The 23,116-nt window shown below is 46.9% G+C and overlaps 2 protein-coding genes across 3 annotated transcripts; both read left to right on the forward strand.

The window, feature by feature from the left end:
- Positions 1-10,786: 10,786 nt before the first annotated feature.
- Positions 10,787-20,925, forward strand: LOC135531980 (ATP-binding cassette sub-family C member 9-like). Of its 2 annotated transcripts, none has more exons than XM_064959666.1 (6): positions 10,787-11,020; positions 12,987-13,161; positions 19,079-19,220; positions 20,096-20,217; positions 20,433-20,599; positions 20,809-20,925. In XM_064959666.1, exons 2-6 carry the CDS (start codon positions 13,011-13,013, stop codon positions 20,839-20,841), a joined length of 615 nt encoding a protein of 204 aa, XP_064815738.1. In that variant the 5' UTR covers positions 10,787-11,020; positions 12,987-13,010; the 3' UTR covers positions 20,842-20,925. The 2 variants fall into 2 exon arrangements, with proteins under 2 accessions (XP_064815738.1, XP_064815739.1); XM_064959667.1 differs by lacking the exon at positions 10,787-11,020 and adding an exon at positions 11,670-11,837.
- LOC135531981 (ATP-binding cassette sub-family C member 9-like) lies at positions 20,838-22,657 on the forward strand (the record flags this gene model as incomplete). The annotated part of the gene is made up of 3 exons (XM_064959668.1): positions 20,838-20,943; positions 21,365-21,471; positions 22,472-22,657. Coding segments are annotated over exons 1-3 (312 nt in total), but the record flags the coding sequence as incomplete, so codon positions are not given.
- Between the last annotated feature and the right edge of the window lie 459 nt (positions 22,658-23,116).

Genomic DNA, 23,116 nt, shown 5'->3' on the forward strand with positions numbered 1-23,116 from the left:
GGGAGATAGATATAGAGAGAGAAAAAGAGGGAGAGAGAGAGCTCTCAGAGAGATAGAAAATGGAGAGAGAGAAGGGATAAGGATCTGGGGGAAAAACATGAAAAATAAAGATAGAAAGAGAGATACCAACTCTCTCCAAATCATGACAGCAGGCATCCATGTTATAACACACAGGATTATGGGGGGTGTACTTTAATTGTACGGTACGGGGGAGTGGAACCCTGGAAGTAGAATGGTCCTGGAGTCTCACTTCCTGCTCTGGAGCACCACAGACGCCCCTACGGCCCCCAGCTCAACTTTCTCACGCTGGGAGCCAGAGAACACCAGAGAAGAACACCATCACAGATCCTCCTCTATCCCAGAGATCCCCCACTGCCCCTATGCCATGCAGCGTCGCATGGAAACCCGTAATGCACATCACTGTTTTCTGATTTCACACAGATAAGAGACAAAGGTGAACTCAGGTGAACTAGAGTTTGATATGTGATCGTTCTAGATGTGTGTGTAGGTGGTACGTGTCATAACTTACCCTGAGCAGATGATTCATATCATGTCCTTCATACCACAACACTATGAGACAACAATGTTTATGCATCATCGCATTACTTAAGGATGATTTGTTTGTCTTTGGAGCGAGAGAGAGAGAGATAGAGAGAGAAAGACAGAGAAATAGAGAGAGAGACAAAGAGAGAGTGAGAGATAGAGAGCGGGAGAGAAGGAGAGAAAGAGAGAGAGAAAGAGAGAAATATAGAGAGAGACAAAGAGAAAGTGAGAGAGAGAGAGAGAGAGAGAGAGAGAGAGAGAGAGAGGCAAGAGGATGTGGGCTTTCACAGCTTCACAGCTTCCTTAAGAGTCTTGTGGATGACGCACTCACCACCGTAGCAGCAAACGTGTTGGGAGCATCAATTCCCAGCACAGCCCTCCGGCTATGAGAATCTGGAAGTTTCTCAAATAGCTCAAACTGACCTCATTACCCCTCTTCCACCACTCCACACCTCCTCCATCCCTGTCCCCATCTCCTCGTCTCCATCACCTCGTCCCAGCCTCTATGTGTCTCACACACACAGTGTCTTACTGCATTACTTCCTCTGACGGGTTAGGGGTCGAGGGTCATAGATCCCCTTCAACTGTCTCCAGGGAAATGCAGGGGGATGTGAACCTCCGTCCGACTCTGAACGCTGTCCCTCGACACTGTCACACACTCCCCGAGCCGCCCCCAACCCACCCCTGAGGCCTCGCAATACACTCCCACACACCCTCTCTTCCTCCTCACACACACTGAGACACAAGCCCCCGGCACAGTTCTCATGGTGCTGGGCCACATGGTGGTCCACCCTCCACCCTGTCCTCTGACCTTGCTGTCCCCCATGGATGTGTTCTTTGTCTCAGATACGCAACAACTCCAGGTTCAGGTTCAGGCCCAGGTCCAGGCCTAGGTCCAGGCCCAGGTCCAGGCCCAGGCCCAGGTCCAGGCCCAGGCCAAGGTCCAGGTCCAGATCCAGGTCCAGGCCAAGGTCCAGGTCCATGTCCAGGCCCAGATCCAGGTCCAGGCCCAGGCCCAGGTCCAGGCCCAGATCCAGGTCCAGGTCCAGGTCCAGGTCCAGGTCCAGGCCCAGATCCAGGTCCAGGTCCAGGTCCAGGCCCAGGCCCAGGCCCAGGCACCAGACAGGCCATGTGCTGCTGCCGCTCTACAACAGGGAGGTCTTCATTTACTGCCTTTCATCAGAGCCTGTGTATGGTTGTTTCCATTCTGGTCTTTAATCAATAGGGAATTCATCAGATTTCTTAACAATAACATGAATTAATCAATTGAGTGCAGAGGAAAGACAGAGAGCAGTCGATGCAGAGTGCAGACAAAGTCACGCAGGCCCAGAGGACAGAGAAGACTAGAGCACCACTGCTGCACAAACCCAACTGTGTGAGCAGATATTACAATGACCAGACAAACCTACAGGTAACTGCCAAAATAAGGGAAACACCGACAAAAAGTGTCTGAGCCAGCGCCCATCTGATGAATCTCCTGGGTCATCCCAAACGGCAGCCTGCGCCCATCTGATGAATCTCCTGGGTCATCCCAAACGGCAGCCTGCGCCCATCTGATGAATCTCCTGGGTCATCCCAAACGGCAGCCTGCGCCCATCTGATGAATCTCCTGGGTCATCCCAAATGGTAGCCAGCGCCCATCTGATGAATCTCCTGGGTCATCCCAAATGGCAGCCTGCGCCCATCTGATGAATCTCCTGGGTCATCCCAAACGGCAGCCAGCGCCCATCTGATGAATCTCCTGGGTCATCCCAAACGGCAGCCTGCGCCCATCTGATGAATCTCCTGCACTTAGCCGACCTTTTAAAAGCTTTATGAAAAGATCACCTACTGAGAGTGAGAGGACCTTTTTAATAATGACCTGATACTTCACCAGGGGTTTCTACCTGATCCAGACAAATTGATACTGACATCAAAACAAAGCAAAACGAGCACATCAAAGATCCTAAATCATTCTGTTAAGATGGATAACAGACCATAATCTCTCTGGGGGAAATGTAGAATATATTTCTTTGAAATCAGATAAAAAGCTTTTCAAGATACAGCAGACGTGTATCTCCTAATCCTCCTTAAAAACCAGAGGAGCTTTCATTCAAACAAGAGGGTCACACACACACACACACACACACACACACACACACACACACAGACAGACAGACAGACAGACAGACAGACAGACAGACAGACAGACAGACAGAGATGCACAGAAACACACACCAGAGGAGGCAGGTTGGAGGAGCTATAGGAGGATGGGCTCATTGTAATGGCTGGAATGGAGTCATGGAATGGAGTCAAACACATTTTTGTTTCCATGTGGTTGATGTGTTTGGTACCATTCCATTGATTCCATTCCAGCTATTATAATGAGCCTGTCCTCCTATATCTCCTCCCACCAGCCTCCTCTCACTCACACACACAGACATACACGAACAGACATACATTTACATTACATTTAAGTCATTTAGCAGACGCTCTTATCCAGAGCGACTTACAAATTGGTGAATTCACCTTCTGACATCCAGTGGAACAGCCACTTTACAATAGTGCATCTAAATCATTTAAGGGGGGGTGAGAAGGATTACATTATCCTATCCTAGGTATTCCTTGAAGAGGTGGGGTTTCAGGTGTCTCCGGAAGGTGGTGATTGACTCCGCTGTCCTGGCGTCGTGAGGGAGTTTGTTCCACTATTGGGGGGCCAGAGCAGCGAACAGTTTTGACTGGGCTGAGCGGGAACTGTACTTCCTCAGTGGTAGGGAGGCGAGCAGTCCAGAGGTGGATGAATGCAGTGCCCTTGTTTGGGTGTAGGGCCTGATCAGAGCCTGGAGGTACTGCGGTGCCGTTCCCCTCACAGCTCCGTAGGCAAGCACCATGGTCTTGTAGCGGATGCGAGCTTCAACTGGAAGCCAGTGGAGAGAGCGGAGGAGCGGGGTGACGTGAGAGAACTTGGGAAGGTTGAACACCAGACGGGCTGCGGCGTTCTGGATGAGTTGTAGGGGTTTAATGGCACTGGCAGGGAGCCCAGCCAACAGCGAGTTGCAGTAATCCAGACGGGAGATGACAAGTGCCTGGATTAGGACTTGCGCCGCTTCCTGTGTGAGGCAGGGTCGTACTCTGCGGATGTTGTAGAGCATGAACCTACAGGAACGGGCCACCGCCTTGATGTTAGTTGAGAACGACAGGGTGTTGTCCAGGATCACGCCAAGGTTCTTAGCGCTCTGGGAGGAGGACACAATGGAGTTGTCAACCGTGATGGCGAGATCATGGAACGGGCAGTCCTTCCCCGGGAGGAAGAGCAGCTCCGTCTTGCCGAGGTTCAGCTTGAGGTGGTGATCCGTCATCCACACTGATATGTCTGCCAGACATGCAGAGATGCGATTCGCCACCTGGTCATCAGAAGGGGGAAAGGAGAAGATTAATTGTGTGTCGTCTGCATAGCAATGATAGGAGAGACCATGTGAGGTTATGACAGAGCCAAGTGACTTGGTGTATAGCGAGAATAGGAGAGGGCCTAGAACAGAGCCCTGGGGGACACCAGTGGTGAGAGCGCGTGGCGAGGAGACAGATTCTCGCCACGCCACCTGGTAGGAGCGACCTGTCAGGTAGGACGCAATCCAAGCGTGGGCCGCGCCGGAGATGCCCAACTCGGAGAGGGTGGAGAGGAGGATCTGATGGTTCACAGTATCGAAGGCAGCCGATAGGTCTAGAAGGATGAGAGCAGAGGAGAGAGAGTTAGCTTTAGCAGTGCGGAGCGCCTCCGTGATACAGAGAAGAGCAGTCTCAGTTGAATGACTAGTCTTGAAACCTGACTGATTTGGATCAAGAAGGTCATTCTGAGAGAGATAGTGGGAGAGCTGGCCAAGGACGGCACGTTCAAGAGTTTTGGAGAGAAAAGAAAGAAGGGATACTGGTCTGTAGTTGTTGACATCGGAAGGGTCGAGTGTAGGTTTTTTCAGAAGGGGTGCAACTCTCGCTCTCTTGAAGACGGAAGGGACGTAGCCAGCGGTCAGGGATGGAAATGGTCTGGAGAAGAGAGGAGGGGATAGGGTCAAGCGGGCAGGTTGTTGGGCGGCCGGCCGTCACAAGAAGCGAGATTTCATCTGGAGAGAGAGGGGAGAAAGAGGTCAGAGCACAGGGTAGGGCAGTGTGAGCAGAACCAGCGGTGTCGTTTGACTTAGCAAACGAGGATCGGATGTTGTCGACCTTCTTTTCAAAATGGTTGACGAAGTCATCTGCAGAGAGGGAGGAGGGGGGAGGGGGAGGAGGATTCAGGAGGGAAGAGAAGGTGGCAAAGAGCTTCCTAGGGTTAGAGGCAGATGCTTGGAATTTAGAGTGGTAGAAAGTGGCTTTAGCAGCAGAGACAGAGGAGGAAAATGTAGAGAGGAGGGAGTGAAAGGATGCCAGGTCCGCAGGGAGGCGAGTTTTCCTCCATTTCCGCTCGGCTGCCCGGAGCACTGTTCTGTGAGCTCGCAATGAGTCGTCGAGCCACGGAGCGGGAGGGGAGGACCGAGCCGGCCTGGAGGATAGGGGACATAGAGAGTCAAAGGATGCAGAAAGGGAAGAGAGGAGGGTTGAGGAGGCAGAATCAGGAGATAGGTTGGAGAAGGTATGAGCAGAGGGAAGAGATGATAGGATGGAAGAGGAGAGAGTAGCGGGGGAGAGAGAGCGAAGGTTGGGACGGCGCGATACCATCCGAGTAGGGGCAGTGTGGGAAGTGTTGGATGAGAGCGAGAGGGAAAAGGATACAAGGTAGTGGTCGGAGACTTGGAGGGAGTTGCAATGAGGTTAGTGGAAGAACAGCATCTAGTAAAGATGAGGTCGAGCGTATTGCCTGCCTTGTGAGTAGGGGGAAGGTGAGAGGGTGAGGTCAAAAGAGGAGAGGAGTGGAAAGAAGGAGGCAGAGAGGAATGAGTCAAAGGTAGACGTGGGGAGGTTAAAGTCGCCCAGGACTGTGAGAGGTGAGCCGTCCTCAGGAAAGGAGCTTATCAAGGCATCAAGCTCATTGATGAACTCTCCGAGGGAACCTGGAGGGCGATAAATGATAAGGATGTTAAGCTTGAAAGGGCTGGTAACTGTGACAGCATGGAATTCAAAGGAGGCGATAGACAGATGGGTAAGGGGAGAAAGAGAGAATGACCACTTGGGAGAGATGAGGATCCCGGTGCCACCACCCTGCTGACCAGAAGCTCTCGGGGTGTGCGAGAACACGTGGGCGGACGAAGAGAGAGCAGTAGGAGTAGCAGTGTTATCTGTGGTGATCCATGTTTCCGTCAGTGCCAAGAAGTCGAGGGACTGGAGGGAGGCATAGGCTGAGATGAACTCTGCCTTGTTGGCCGCAGATCGGCAGTTCCAGAGGCTACCGGAGACCTGGAACTCCACGTGGGTCGTGCGCGCTGGGACCACCAGATTAGGGTGGCCGCGCCACGCGGTGTGGAGCGTTTGTATGGTCTGTGCAGAGAGGAGAGAACAGGGATAGATAGACACATAGTTGACAGGCTACAGAAGAGGCTACGCTAATGCAAAGGAGATTGGAATGACAAGTGGACTACACGTCTCGAATGTTCAGAAAGTTAAGCTTACGTAGCAAGAATCTTATTGACTAAAATGATTGAAATGATACAGTACTGCTGGAGTAGGCTAGCTGGCAGTGGCTGCGATGTTGACACTACACTAATCAAGTCGTTCCGTCGAGTGTAATAGTTTCTACAGTGCTGCTATTTGGGGCTAGCTGGCTAGCTAGCAGTGTTGATTACGTTACGTTAAAAGAACGACAATAGCTGGCTAGCTAACCTAGAAAATCGCTCTAGACTACACAATTGTCTTAGATACAAAGACGGCTATGTAGCTAGCTAGCTACGATCAAACAAATCAAACCGTTGTACTGTAATGAAGTGAAATGAAAATGTGATACTACCTGTGGAGCGAAGCGGAATGTTGACCGGGTTGTTGAAGTTTAATTCGGTAGACGTTGGCTAGCTGTTGGCTAGCTAGCTAGCAGTATCTCCTACGTTAAGGACGACAAATAGCTGGCTAGCTAACCTCGGTAAATTAAGATAATCACTCTAAGTCTACACACTCTAAACTACACAATTATCTTGGATACGAAGACAGCAAAGACAACTATGTAGCTAGCTAACACTACACTAATCGAGTCGTTCAGTTGAGTGTAATAGTTTCTACAGTGCTAGTAGACGGTAGACGTTAGCTAGCTGCTGGGCAGATAGCAGTGTAGACTACGTTAGGACGACGAAATACGATAATTACGCAATTATCTTTGATACAAAGACGGCTATGTAGCTAGCTAAGAAGAAATTGCTAAGATTAGACAAATCAAACCGTTGTACTATAATGAAATGTAATGGAAAAGTTATACTACCTGCGGACCGAAGTGTAGATGCGACCGCTCGCTCCAACCCGGAACCGGAAAATAGACACACACATACACACACACACACACACACACACACACACACACACACACACACACACACACACACACACACACACAGATGAACACACACACACATACACACACAGACACACACAGAGAGAGAGCTGCACAGACACACACACCAGAGGAGGCAGGTTGGAGGCGCTATAGGAGGATGGACTCATTGTAATGGCTGGAATGGAGTCAAACACATTTTTTCCATGTACCAAACAGTACCATTCCATGGATTCCATTCCAGCTATTATAAGGAGCCTGTCCTCATATATCTCCTCCCACCAGCCTCCTCTGACACACACACACACACACACACACACACACACACACACACACACACACACACATACACACAGAAATGACTCATCAAACTCTTTTCGGGTTGTTGAGATGAGTATAATTAATTTGTGGGCGTTCCTAATTACTTTTTCTCTTGGTTATTCTCATTGATATTGGACCACCACAGAGATCAGTAATTAGAATCCAGCCCCTGTGTGCTGCTATGCATGCTAAAGCATTATAACCAGCAGGTAGGAAACCACTGATGAAGGTCATTCCCCACCAGTCACCAGAGATCAAAGCAAAATCAGAGATGAATCACCTGGGTCATCCCAAACGGCAGCCTGCGCCCATCTGATGAATCTCCTGGGTCATCCCAAACAGCAGCCTGCGCCCATCTGATGAATCTCCTGGGTCATCCCAAATGGTAGCCAGCGCCCATCTGATGAATCTCCTGGGTCATCCCAAATGGTAGCCAGCGCCCATCTGATGAATCTCCTGGGTCATCCCAAACGGCAGCCTGCGCCCATCTGATGAATCTCCTGGGTCATCCCAAACGGCAGCCTGCGCCCATCTGATGAATCTCCTGGGTCATCCCAAACGGCAGCCTGCGCCCATCTGATGAATCTCCTGGGTCATCCCAAACGGCAGCCTGCGCCCATCTGATGAATCTCCTGGGTCATCCCAAATGGTAGCCAGCGCCCATCTGATGAATCTCCTGGGTCATCCCAAATGGTAGCCAGCGCCCATCTGATGAATCTCCTGGGTCATCCCAAACGGTAGCCAGCGCCCATCTGATGAATCTGCTGGGTCATCCCAAATGGTAGCCAGCGCCCATCTGATGAATCTCCTGGGTCATCCCAAATGGTAGCCAGCGCCCATCTGATGAATCTCCTGGGTCATCCCAAATGGTAGCCAGCGCCCATCTGATGAATCTCCTGGGTCATCCCAAATGGTAGCCAGCGCCCATCTGATAAATCTCCTGGCGCATCCCAAATGGTAGCCAGCGCCCATCTGATGAATCTCCTGGCGCATCCCAAATGGTAGCCTGCGCCCATCTGATGAATCTCCTGGTGCATCCCAAACGGCAGCCTGCGCCCATCTGATGAATCTCCTGGGTCATCCCAAACGGCAGCCTGCGCCCATCTGATGAATCTCCTGGGTCATCCCAAATGGCAACCTGCGCCCATCCGATGAATCACCTGGTGCATCCCAAACGGCAGCCTGCGCCCATCTGATGAATCTCCTGGGTCATCCCAAATGGTAGCCAGCGCCCATCTGATGAATCTCCTGGGTCATCCCAAATGGTAGCCAGCGCCCATCTGATGAATCTCCTGGGTCATCCCAAACGGCAGCCTGCGCCCATCTGATGAATCTCCTGGGTCATCCCAAACAGCAGCCTGCGCCCATCTGATGAATCTCCTGGGTCATCCCAAACGGCAGCCTGCGCCCATCTGATGAATCTCCTGGGTCATCCCAAACGGCAGCCTGCGCCCATCTGATGAATCTCCTGGGTCATCCCAAACGGCAGCCTGCGCCCATCTGATGAATCTCCTGGGTCATCCCAAACGGCAGCCTGCGCCCATCTGATGAATCTCCTGGGTCATCCCAAACGGCAGCCTGCGCCCATCTGATGAATCTCCTGGGTCATCCCAAACAGCAGCCTGCGCCCATCTGATGAATCTCCTGGGTCATCCCAAACAGCAGCCTGCGCCCATCTGATGAATCTCCTGGGTCATCCCAAATGGTAGCCAGCGCCCATCTGATGAATCTCCTGGGTCATCCCAAACGGCAGCCTGCGCCCATCTGATGAATCTCCTGGGTCATCCCAAACAGCAGCCTGCGCCCATCTGATGAATCTCCTGGGTCATCCCAAACGGCAGCCTGCGCCCATCTGATGAATCTCCTGGGTCATCCCAAACGGCAGCCTGCGCCCATCTGATGAATCTCCTGGGTCATCCCAAACGGCAGCCTGCGCCCATCTGATGAATCTCCTGGGTCATCCCAAACAGCAGCCTGCGCCCATCTGATGAATCTCCTGGGTCATCCCAAACGGCAGCCTGCGCCCATCTGATGAATCTCCTGCACTTAGCCGACCTTTTAAAGGCTTTATGAAAAGATCACCTACTGAGAGTGAGAGGACCTTTTTAATAACGACCTGATTCTTCACCAGGGGTTTCTACCTGATCCAGACAAATTGATACTGACATCAAAACAAAGCAAAACGAGCACATCAAAGATCCCAAATCATTCTGTTAAGATGGATAACAGACCATAATCTCTCTGGGGGAAATGTAGAATATATTTCTTTGAAATCAGATAAAAAGCTTTTCAAGATACAGCAGACGTGTATCTCTTAATCCTCCTTAAAAACCAGAGGAGCTTTCATTCAAACAAACAGGGTAGAGGGTCACACACACACACACACACACACACACACACACACACACACACACACACACACACACTTCGGGCATGGGGGCTAAGAGGAGGAGCAAAAATAGAACATGTTCCCAGAGTGTGAGTTTTATGGAGTTCTCAGGCTACTGAAGTGGTGTGTGTGTGTGTGTGTGTGTGTGTGTGTGTGTGTGTGTGTGTGTGTGTGTGTGTGTGTGTGTGTGTGTGTGTGTGTGTGTGTGTGTGTGTGTGTGTAACATGCTTCCACTTGCCACTGCAGAAATATGTATTGAATGTTTATGTACAGTAGTTGTATTATTTGGTTCAGTCAGATGTCAGTGAAGTGGTATGTCATTGGCTACAGGTGCAGATAGGGGGAGATCCGCAGATACCCTCATGAAATCATTCCTTGGTCTACCGCTGGAGAAACCAACATCTTGACCGTTTGACCAAGACGATCGCAGGACTACATCACCACGTGACCATGAGCAACCATGACCGACTCATACTGTGTCAGAATCAGGTTTCCGTTTAATTCGGGTAGGAGTCATAACTCATTACTGTCAGTGCCCAGGGTAAGACATGGTCACCTATGATCATTTAATAACACTGTTATAATGAAGCACTATGGAAAGGCCGACCACGGCAACTGGCATCATAATGAATAGCCACGAACCAGAGGCCTATGCAGGAGACAGCGAGCAAGTGTTGTCTGCAAGAAATAGTCTGCTCAATCAGTCATCTTAATCAGGATAAATCCTTCTTTGTTGAGGAAACATGGTCACTGTGTAGCCTAGTGTAGGCTATTACATAATTCAACACTGAAGCTTACATCTGCATATTGTCACACTGATAATGCAACGACCTAAATTCATATTTGCTGATGTTGGTTGCTTTATGTCTGCCGGCGTAATGGGCACGTGATCCATCCATCATTTCTTACCAATATACGTTTTATTTTAACTTAACGAGAACAGAACTTGTCTGAAACGTTTACCTATATCATTTGGGTAAAACGGCGGAATGAAACACAACCGTTAAGTGATAACTCCCCCTTTTTTTAGGTGACCTAAATAACGTGATATTGTCATTACTCACTCCTCTGTCTGAGTGATATTTCTGCAGAAAGCCACGTCTTTCCACCGTGTAGGAGTGGACGCAATAATCATACGATGCTGCTACTGACGATGCGAGCGCAGTTCTAATGGAATGAATGAATTCGCTTCAGAACGGCAGCGTCCTCCATTGCATCATTTCACAAATCTCACCAGGATAAAATCAATGACCGGACAAGACAAGACATCCCACAACAGGACGCGTCTAAAAAACCGACGGAACACAGCGGAGCCGTAGATAGGGGTAAGTAATGCGGATAGCCTACTAACTGCATACATGGTCTCAGAAAGCCTCATATTTATTCCATTTGACTCGGTCTGATGATAATATTCACACATTGTCAGATCACATGATGTGTACCCCTTGTCATCTTAACCGCGCACCTCGAGATATGAAACGCTTCCAAAAGATACAATGATTAGTATAATAACCAAGTGTTTTTGCCTACAATAATTGCACATTCCTAAGGTCAAAGGCAAGTGCTTACTTCCCATACAGGTCTGATTCATCGTTGTACCTGCTGACCGCAGACATCTGTAGGCTACTGGTTCATTGCGCCGAACAATAGAATTGTAGCCTAGAGGTCAGTTGTAGACTTGCCTATCCAAGGTCCTCCCATGTCCTTGTAGGAGACATGTCAATTCCAAGTATAAACTATATGGACAAATCGTATATTTATATTCAGTCACAGAATACAGTTTGTGTGTTCATAAAAAATATATATACATATTTACTGAAGCCTTTGCCTAAGAAATGGAACCCTCTTAAAATCTGAATCTGTTTTATAAAACCGAACCCTTACGTTGTAGCCTGCTACAGTATGTCTACCATTCCTACACATGTACCCATGTACCCCACCGTTGGTGCTGGAACCTCGCGGCAAGGGAAGTTTGCCTCACCAGACTTGGTCAAGTTTTGAAATCCGATAGGGGGGCGCAGTATGGCCAGCCCATGCGCTATAAGGCTAAAAATAACCACCTCCAATTTATGCTGTGGGGTTACTGTCTCCAAAAACCAGGCGACCTGAATGAAACCGCGTCAATAAGGACACTTCTCTGAGGTAAGCTACATTGATCTCTATTATTATTCTGTTATGGCCGTATATGCTATGTTGTGCCATGTGTTCAGCTACAGGGTCCTATAACTCATAGGAGAGGTCTGAAAACGACTCTTCTTGTGACTGGTGTTGATTTATTAACAGAATAACATTCAGAAAACGACTTTCCAGCTTCAATTGAACAACTACTTGTATAATATGCATTTGTTATAAAAGCCCTATATAAATATTAAACCTATGAATTTTAACATCGTTTGGCAACATTTGTTTGTTTAATTATTTCATGTGATTGGCTCCATTATTTTTGAGAGCCAACAGGACTTTTATGTAGAAAGGGGAGGAATAAGATGAGCAGTTCTTGGATGTCAGTGATGCTTCTCTAGAATAAACAGCAACCTTCTCTATCATCAGACTAGATCATTCCTTATCAAGGTGTACCATCATTTCATGTCTTGAAAAACAGAATAAAGCAGAGGTATATTTGTGTAGTAAGACATTCCAGTTTGACGAGTGGCTCCAGTGTATTGCCTTGAAGAATTGGTGTAGGCGGGTCAATAACAGTGCACTGGTCTTAGTGTCAGTGTTGTCAACCATGTCAACAGAGGTTAGTGAGGTCTCTGTTGTCAAGGACAGGCATTAACACAAATTGCATTAGAAAAAGTCAAGTCCTGGGAAATAGTATGGTGCATTCCTCCCTTTAATGATTATTGATCCATGTAAACTCTCTAAGCATAGTTTATTTTAAATGTTTTACTTAACCTTTATTTAACTAGGCAAGTCAGTTGAGAAGACATGATTATTTACAATGACGGCACACCAAAAGGCCTCCTGCGGGGACAGGGGCTGGGATTTTAACAATATATATATATTTTTAAAAAATAGGACAAAACACACATCAAGACAAGAGAGATGTCACAACACTACATAAATAGTCTCTATATTGAAAGCACCGTATCCGTTGGCTAATGTTATTTGAATCATAAAAGCACTTTAGTCTTACTAATGTATCCTGTGTTTTTAAAAGCTGATTCACCTTTAAAAGAGCATTACGGCTAGACCACTTTCATTGTTTACCTCTCCATTGTCCAACCACTAGACGAGCTGGTGCTCTTGACTTGATTGACAGTTTTTTGGCTTGGATCCTCCCCCCAGGCTTCTCTGGACCAATAAGGTGGCATGGCTGGCCTGTCGTTCTGTGGCAACAATGTGACCAAGAATGCCTACAGTGTGGATACGGGGATGTTGAACAATGGCTGCTTCGTGGACGCCCTCAACCTGGTCCCTCACGTCTTCCTGCTCTTCATCACCTTCCCTATCCTCTTCATTGGTACGTGGACCATGCATAGTCCTTTACCTTCATGGTGTGTGTGTGTGTGTGTGTGTGTGTGTGTGTGTGTGTGTGTGTGTGTGTGTGTGTGTGTGTGTGTGTGTGTGTGTGTGTGTGTGTGTGTGTGTGTGTGTGTGTGTGTGTGCGTGCACATGTGACAACCTTTAATCCTAGAGATCACACAGAAAAAGGTTTAAAAGAAACAGGGACAGAATTGGACCAGAGGGAACCTAACGGGCTCAGAAAGGGACAGAATAGGATCAGAAGGGGACAGAACAGGCTTAGAAGGGGACAGAATAGGATCAGAAGGGGACAGAATAGGCTCAGAAGGGGACAGAATAGAATCAGAAGGGGACAGAATAGAATCAGAAGGGGACAGAATAGAATCAGAAGGGGACAGAATAGAATCAGAAGGGGACAGAACAGGCTCAGAAGTGGACAGAATAGGCTCAGAATGGGACAGAATAGGTTCAGAAGGGGACAGAATAGGTTCAGAAGGGGACAGAATAGGTTCAGAAGGGGACAGAATAGAATCAGAAGGGGACAGAACAGGCTCAGAAGGGGACAGAATAGGTTCAGAAGGGGACAGAATAGGTTCAGAAGGGGGCAGATAGGTTCAGAAGGGAACAGAATATGTTCAGAAGGGGACAGAATAGAATCAGAAGGGGACAGAACAGGCTCAGAAGGGGACAGAATAGGCTCAGAATGGGACAGAATAGGTTCAGAAGGGGACAGAATAGGTTCAGAAGGGGACAGAATAGGTTCAGAAGGGGGCAGATAGGTTCAGAAGGGAACAGAATATGTTCAGAAGGGGACAGAATAGGTTCAGAATGGGACAGAATATGGTCAGAAGGGGACAGAACAGGCTCAGAAGGGGACAGAATAGGCTCAGAAGGGGACAGAATAGAATCAGAAGGGGACAGAATAGAATCAGAAGGGGACAGAACAGGCTCAGAAGGGGACAGAATAAAATCAGAAGGGGACAGAACAGGCTCAGAAGGGGACAGAAGGGGACAGAATAGGCTCAGAATGGGACAGAATAGGTTCAGAAGGGGACAGAATAGGTTCAGAAGGGGACAGAATAGGTTCAGAAGGGGGCAGATAGGTTCAGAAGGGAACAGAATATGTTCAGAAGGGGACAGAATATGGTCAGAAGGGGACAGAACAGGATTAGAAGGGGACAGAACAGGTTCAGAAGGGGACAGAATAGGCTCAGAATGGGACAGAATATGGTCAGAAGGGGACAGAACAGGCTCAGAAGGGGACAGAACAGGCTCAGAAGGGGACAGAAGGGGACAGAATAGGCTCAGAAGGGGGCAGAATAGGCTCAGAAGGGGGCAGAATAGGGTTAGAAAGGGACAGAACAGACTCAGAAGGGGACAGAATAGGGGACAGAAGGGGACAGAATAGGCTCAGAAGGGGGCAGAATATGGTCAGAAGGGGACAGAATAGGCTCAGAAGGGGGCAGAATATGGTCAGAAGGGGACAGAATAGGCTCAGAAGGGGGCAGAATAGGGTCAGAAGGGGACAGAATAGGGTCAGAAGGGGACAGAATATGGTCAGAAGGGGACAGAATAGGCTCAGAAGGGGCCAGAATAGGGTCAGAAAGGGACAGAACAGACTCAGAAGGGGACACAATGGGATCAGAAAGGGACATAATTGCTTCAGCTCTGATGGTCTGTGTTTGTGTTTGTGTGGGTGTTAATGTGGGTGTGTTTGTGACAATCCCAAAGCAACATGATTCAAGGATGCCTTTGGTAACAATCCTTTCATCCCCCACACCTGCTTCACCAACAGAAAACACTGTTATGTTGCTGCACTATATTCAAGCTTCTGTCATCCCCCACACCTGCTTCACCAACAGAAAGCAGTATTAAATGCTGCACTGTATACAAGCTACTGTCATCCCCCACACCTGCTTCAACAACAAAAGACACTGTTATGTTGCTGCACTATATTCAAGCTACTGTCATCCCCCACACCTGCTTCACCAACAGAAAGCAGTATTAAATGCTGCACTGTATACAAGCTACTGTCATCCCTCACACCTGCTTCACCAACAGAAAGCAGTATTAAATGCTGCACTGTATACAAGCTACTGTCATCCCTCACACTTGCTTCACCAACAGAAAGCAGTATTAAATGCTGCACTGTATACAAGCTACTGTCATCCCCCACACCTGCTTCACCAACAGAAAGCAGTATTAAATGCTGCACTGTATACAAGCTACTGTCATCCCCCACACCTGCTTCACCCAACAGAAAGCAGTATTAAGATGCTGCACTGTATACAAGCTACTGTCATCCCCCACACCTGCTTCACCAACAGAAAGCAGTATTAAGATGCTGCACTGTATACAAGCTACTGTCATCCCCCACACCTGCTTCACCAACAGAAAGCAGTATTAAATGCTGCACTGTATACAAGCTACTGTCATCCTCCACACCTGCTTCACCAACAGAAAGCGGTATTAAGATGCTGCACTGTATACAAGCTACTGTCATCCTCCACACCTGCTTCACCAACAGAAAGCAGTATTAGATGCTGCACTGTATACAAGCTACTGTCATCCCTCACACCTGCTTCACCAACAGCAAGCAGTATTAAGATGCTGCACTGTATACAAGCTACTGTCATCCCCCACCTGCTTCACCAACAGAAAGCAGTATTAAGATGCTGCACTGTATACAAGCTATTTGTTATTCTTTCTGAGCTTTCAGTCTCACCGTTCATATAAAGCCTTGAAGCATCATAACGCCTACTGACCACCGACTGGGTTTAATCAATTCCACTGTTACAGACTCACAGTCCTGTGTAGAAGATAGGAAACTCTGTGTAAAGCCCTATGATTGATCTTGTGTCGGACATTCAGCACTGGTCTGTATGTGGGGCGGCAGGTAGCCTGGTGATTAAAGCGTTAGACTAGCAACCGAAAAGTTGCTAGATGGATTCATCGAGCTGACAAGGTAAAAATCTGTCGTTCTGCCATTGAACAAGGCAGTTAACCCACTGTTTCTTGGCCGTCATTGAAAATAAGCATTTGTTCTGAAACTGACTTCCCTAGTTAAATAAAAAAAATGTGTTCTTCATTGATCTGCTGGCTGTCAGTCTCATTTTCCCCAGTCAACATTAAACAGCTTTCCCCAGACCACAGAACAGCTGGTTAGTCTCCTGGCTCTGGCCCAGACTTTATCTAACTGAGCAGGGGGACTGTGGGACTGTGGGATCGTGGTCTCTGAGTTGTTGTGGGACTGTGAGAAAACATAGAAAAACACATTTTCTTGAAGAACAGGTCAGATGCAAAATTTGGTAACAGAATGACGGCACCAACAGCACAAGCCATTATTCTGTTAACAAACGTTGCATCTGCACTGGTGTAAATGTGTTCTGGTAAAATGTTCAGTAGAAGTTGTTAAAAGTCATCCTTGTGCATATAAGGGTCTGGTTTGTTCAACTTGGCAATCATTGGTTTTTGTTTGACATACATTTTAAAGTGAAAAATCTGACTCTCAGCATCACTCTCTTATCATGTAATTTCCCCAATCACACCAATTTGGCTAGCTAACAACTAACAGCTAACTTTACGTGGATAAATTAGCTAGGTCATTATCTCTAAATATTGTTTGATTTGCTTGCCAGAAGTAGCGAGGAGACAACTTCACCAGGGCGATTTTAGACTCAAAATATAGGCTACTAGCTGATTTCAAGCTCTTTCCAAAAGTCTTCTCTGATGAAGCAAGCTAAAAAACACACATTGCTTCCTTAGCTAGTTAGCTACATGCCGAATCAATATGCTACCCTCACGTACTATAGGCTATCTGAAATGACATGAACTATGTTTACTGATGGTGAAAAGCATGCAGTTACTGGCTGTGTAACTATAATATGGAGCTAAATGTGCACATTTTCTTTGCATGGAATAATCTAAAATTAATAGGTGATCCTATTACAACCACATTTAGTTGGTAACATTTAGTTGGCAACTCCTTGAAAATGGCACGCAGTTGTCAATGGTTTTAGCGGAGTGGGGGCCTCTCTGCCCCACAGCAGACAAATCCAACGTTCTGCACTTTAACCCAACATTTACTGATAACAATCTACTGTTGTGTTGTTCTAGAAGGCCTACTCTGGGGAAACTGACTGGGTGTGTCTGTTGCTCATCTGCTTAATGGGAATGGCTCTGACTAGCAGCCCAGTCCCTGAGGAAAACATTAATTGATGCTTCCTGGGCAAATCTCTGTGTGTGTGTTTTTCATTTCAAATCAAATCAAATTGTATTGGTCACATACACATGGTTAGCAGATGTTAATGCGAGTGTAGCGAAATGCTTGTGCTTCTAGTTCCGACCGTGCAGTAATATCTAACAAGTAATCTAACAGGAATATAAAGGAATGAATAATAATATGTACATATAAATATATGGATGAGTGATGGCCGAACGACATAGGTAAGATGCAGTAGATGGTATAGAGTACAGTATATACATATGAGATGAGTAATGTAGGGTATGTAAACATTATAGAAAGTGGTATTGTTTAAAGTGACTAGTGATACATTTATTACATCCAATTTTTAATTATTAAAGTGGCTAGATGTTTGAGTCAGTACTAGCCTCTCTGTGCTAGTGATGGCTGTTTAACAATCTGATGGCCTTGATATAGAAGCTGTTTTTCAGTCTCTCGGTCCCTGCTTTGATCCACCTGTACTGACCTCGCCTTCTGGATGATAGCAGGATGAATCAAATCAAATCAAATGTATTTATAAAGCCCTTCGTACATCAGCTGATATCTCAAAGTGCTGTACAGAAACCCAGCCTAAAACCCCAAACAGCAAGCAATGCAGGTGTAGAAGCACGGTGGCTAGGAAAATCTCCCTAGAAAGGCAGTGAACAGGCAGTGGCTCGGGTGGTTGTTGTCTCTGATGATCTTTATGGCCTTCCTGTAACATCGGGTGGTGTAGGTGTCCTGGAGGGCAGGTAGTTTACCCCCGGTGATGCGTTGTGCAGACCTCACTACCCTCTGGAGAGCCTTATGGTTGTGGGCGGAGCAGACCTCACTACCCTCTGGAGAGCCTTACGGTTGTGGGCGGAGCAGTTGCCATACCCGGCGGTGCTACGTTATGGAGACACTGTTTCTGTGTTACTGTATGTTGTGAGTGTTTATGGAGACACTGTTTCTGTGTTACTGTATGTTCTGAGTGTTTATGGAGACACTGTTTCTGTGTTACTGTATGTTCTGAGTGTTTATGGAGACACTGTTTCTGTGTTACTGTATGTTCTGAGTGTTTATGGAGACACTGTTTCTGTGTTACTGTATGTTCTGAGTGTTTGCTTTGACCTTTAGATTTAAAGAACAGTTAAAGTTCACCATTGGTCTTATAGGTTTACAAACAGTAAAGTTTACAAACAGTTGAAGTTGACCATTGGTCTTAGATGTTTACAAAAATAGTAACGTTTACAAACAGTTAAAGTTGACGATTAGACTTATAGGTTTACAAACAGTTAATGTTGACCATTAAACTTAAAGGTTTACAAACAGTTAATGTTGACCATTAAACTTTAAAGGTTTACAAACAGTTGACCATTGAGGGCACTTGCCAAAGTTGCCTGCATTATCCAAGAGTCACCCAGAATATCCATGACTTTCATTGTTTGGCAGGAAAACCTTGATAATGCAGATTGCTTTAGAATCAACTGCCGTGTTTATCTGTGTACTTCATCTGTTACTGATTACAGATAACATGACAAATAAAGTTATCATTAATGTAATCCTTTGGATTACTCTAAATGAGTAACGTCATTACTTGGATTACTTGTGGATTACGTTACTGCCCAACCCTGTGTGTTTGCATGTTTGTGCATGCGGTCTTAGGCGTGTGTGCTTATGTTCCTGTTTATCTGACTGTGTGTTCTCCTAGGCTGGGGCAGTCAGAGCTCTAAGGTTCAGATCCACCATAACACCTGGCTCCACTTCCCTGGACACAACCTGCGCTGGATCCTCACATTCACTCTGCTGTTTGTCCACGTCTGTGAGATCGCTGAGGGAATCGTCTCCAACAAGTAAGAAACCCCTAAAACTACTTCCTGTTACCAAAGAGGTAGTGTACTGTGGAAGAGGAAACATTAGTAGCTGGTCAGAAGCCAGTGTTCACATGAGATTTTGTTCTGCGTTGCTGAGATTACAGAAGAAGTGCTATTCCTCTCTGTCATTGTTGTGTCCTAAAACCAATGACTCCCAAGTTTCAGGTGCAGTGAACTATTGAATTTCCTTGCTTCCCTCCAGACCAATGTTTATAGAAAAATGAAACCACTGTCCCTCAAAATAACCCCACTCTCCAGTTCACCCAGACTGCAACCAATAAGATCCTCCACAATGCTGCAGTAACACAAAGCTATGATTGGAGCCATCGTCTGATGCATCACAAACCCTGCATCAAAACCTGTTGATTGCACCACCTGCTTATTTAGTGGCTGAAGCGAGCAGCTTCCTTCCATGAACAGCTTCAGTGTCACCCAACATTTGATAAAAATATATTCAAAAAATGAAGAGTACAGATTATTGTATGGTACAATATACAAGCGTTTTTGAGAAGGATCATTTGGAAAATAAAATTGTATTGAGTAAATGTATTTATTGGTTTCTTTTCATTTGAAAAAAAAGGTTATTTGTTGATGTAAAAAATCAAAATGTACTGATTTTAAGCTTGTGTCATTGGATTTGTTGGTGGGGTTGTGATAAATTATTGCGAAAAAAATGGGGTCCCCATAAATCCTGAAGGCCACTGGGTTAACTGTATGTTAACTGTATGTTAACTGTATGTTAACTGTATGAGACTGAATACAACGTCAACCTATAAAGCAGAGATACATGGCATAACAAACTGACTGTGTTTCTTTGAGTATTGATGCAACCTCCTGTCTCTCCATCCTTTCAGACAGATGGACACCAATCACCTCCACCTCTTTATGCCAGCGTTTATGGGTTTCATAGCAGCCACTACATCTGTGGTGTACTACCACAACATAGAAACCTCCAACTTCCCCAAACTACTGCTGGGTGAGTCAAAATGATACCATCAGTGCATTCATTACTCCAAATGAACAGTTAGTGTTTGAGCAGCGCTGAATTAGCCTCCCTTTGGTGCAGTAGTTTAGAGGCTATGGCAGATGGCCCAAACACAGTGAGCTACACATGAACCATTCTGCTGTACATCATAAAGTACATCTCTGGGAAAAGTAGTGCACGAAGTGACCAACCTCCTCCTTCCTCAGCTCTGTTTATCTACTGGGTTCTGGCGTTCATCACCAAGTCCATCAAGCTGTGGAAGTTTGCAGAGTACGGCGTTGGAGTGCTGCACCTGAGGTTCTGTATCACAGCCCTGCTGGTCGTTCTGTACGGACTCCTCATGGCTGTAGAGATCAACGTCATCAGGGTCAGGGTGAGTTAGAACACTGGTGGACTGACTGCTTCCTGGGTCAGGGGTCATAGAGGTTCTATATAAAGACAAGAAGGAAGAAGAGGATGTGATGTGGTGTACTGATGTGATCTGATAGCAGATGCATGGTCTTTATTTCAGCTCCTGATGGCTTTTTACTTTTACCTGGTGTGTGTGTCTGTCTCTGTCTTTGTGTCCTGGTGTCCGTGCAGAGGTACGTGTTCTTCGCCAACCCCAGAAGGTAAAGCCTCCAGAGGACCTTCAGGACCTGGGAGTGAGGTTCCTCCAGCCCTTCGTCAACCTCCTCTCCAAGGCCACATACTGGTGGATGAACCCCCTGATTATAGGTTCGTTTCCTAGGTTCCTTCCTTCCAGGTGTTTTTCCTGGCCACTGTTCTTCCGCTTCTGCATTGATTGACAGCTGCTGATGTTAAAGCACATTGATTGACAGCTGCTGATGTTAAAGCACATTGATTGACAGCTGCTGATGTTAAAGCACATTGATTGACAGCTGCTGATGTTAAAGCACATTGATTGACAGCTGCTGATGTTAAAGCACATTGATTGACAGCTGCTGATGTTAAAGCACATTGATTGACAGCTGCTGATGTTAAAGCACATTGATTGACAGCTGCTGATGTTAAAGCACATTGATTGGTCCTTGGGGTTTAGGCTGGGTGTCTGTAAAGTACTTTGTGACAGCTGCTGATGTTAAAAGGACTTTGATTGATGTACAATTATTTGGATGGATTGATGGCTTGATCACAGGAGCCCATAAAAGACCCATTGAGCTGAAGAAGATTGGCAAACTCCCCATCGCCATGAGAGCCCTCACCAACTACCTGAAGCTCAAAGACGCCTACGAGGATCAGAGGGTGAGTGGAGGAGGGAGTGACAGAGTTTCATATTCTGCTTCTGACAGTCACATACCATTCAATGGATCCCCAGTGCAGTGACATACCATTCAATGGATCCCCAGTGCAGTGACATAGCATTCAATGGATCCCCAGTGCAGTAACATATCATTCAATGGATCCCCAGTGCAGTGACATACCATTCAATGGATCCCCAGTGCAGTGACATACCATTCAATGGATCCCCAGTGCAGTGACATAGCATTCAATGGATCCCCAGTGCAGTGACATATCATTCAATGGATCCCCAGTGCAGTGACATACCATTCAATGGATCCCCAGTGCAGTGACATACCATTCAATGGATCCCCAGTGCAGTGACATACCATTCAATGGATCCCCAGTGCAGTGACATAGCATTCAATGGATCCCCAGTGCAGTGACATACCATTCAATGGATCCCCAGTGCAGTGACAATACCATTTAATGGATCCCCAGTGCAGTGACATACCATTCAATGGATCCCTGCTTTAATTGAATTAGAACATTCTGATCAGATTCTCTACAATTAAAACTCTGTGTGTTAGATATATTACACTTGTATCCTATACACATGTCAAGCCCAGGAAAGGTTTGAATATATCTCTAAAGACTGTCCATTATAATTGGGGCAGCAATTGGGGCGGAAATTGGGGTGACAGGGTAGCCTATTATTTAGAGAGTTGTGCTAGTAATCGAAATGGTTGCAAGTTCGAATCCCCGAGCTGACAAGGTACAAATCTGTCATTCTGCCCCTGAACGAGGCAGTTAACCCACTGTTCCTAGGCCGCCATTGAAAATAAGATTTTTTTCTTAACTGACTTGCCTAGTTAAATAAAGGTTAAATAAATAAATAATGTAGTCTCGCGAACCAGACTCTGTAATCAGGTCGTCTCATCTTCACTCTGAGATGAAGGTTCATTGTAGTGGGACTCTCCTGTGTAATTGTAACCCTTCCATGCCTGTCCCCTCCCCCTCCTAGCAGAATGCCGAGGACCCAGAGAAGGCTCCATCCATCTGGCGTTCTATGTACCGGGCGTTTGGCCGACCCATCCTCCTCAGCAGTACCTTCCGTTACCTGGCGGATCTGCTGGGCTTCGCCGGGCCGCTCTGCATCTATGGCATCGTCGAACATCTCAACAAAAAGCCCGTCAAGGAAGGGAGTGTGGTGTGTAATTACTGTTCCCATCGGCCCGTAACTCTGCTCCTGGTCCCATAGTTACTGATCCCATCGGCCCATAACTCTGCTCCTGGTCCCATAATTACTGATCCCATCGGCCCATAACTCTGCTCCTGGTCCCATAATTACTGTTCCCATTGGCCCATAACTCTGCTCCTGGTCCCATAATTACTGATCCCATCGGCCCATAACTCTGCTCCTGGTACCATAGTTACTGTTCCCATTGGCCCATAACTCTGCTCCTGGTCCCATAATTACTGATCCCATCGGCCCATAACTCTGCTCCTGGTCCCATAATTACTGTTCCCATCGGCCCATAACTCTGCTCCTGGTCCCATCGGCCCATAACTCTGCTCCTGGTCCCATAATTACTGTTCCCATCGTCCCATAACTCTGCTCTGGTCCCTGTTACTGTTCCCATCGGCCCATAACTCTGCTCCTGGTCCC

This window comes from Oncorhynchus masou, unplaced genomic scaffold (genome assembly GCF_036934945.1).
Source record: "Oncorhynchus masou masou isolate Uvic2021 unplaced genomic scaffold, UVic_Omas_1.1 unplaced_scaffold_1691, whole genome shotgun sequence".
NCBI lineage: Eukaryota > Metazoa > Chordata > Actinopteri > Salmoniformes > Salmonidae > Oncorhynchus > Oncorhynchus masou.

Excerpts from the sequence above, each read along its gene's own strand:
- LOC135531980 (XM_064959666.1), top strand. The coding sequence starts at position 13,011 with ATGGCTGGCCTGTCGTTCTGTGGCAACAATGTGACCAAGAATGCCTAC. Across the intron at positions 19,221-20,095 it reads GAGGGAATCGTCTCCAACAA|ACAGATGGACACCAATCACC; the intron begins GTAAGAAACCCC and ends CCATCCTTTCAG. Across the intron at positions 20,218-20,432 it reads CTTCCCCAAACTACTGCTGG|CTCTGTTTATCTACTGGGTT; the intron begins GTGAGTCAAAAT and ends CTCCTTCCTCAG.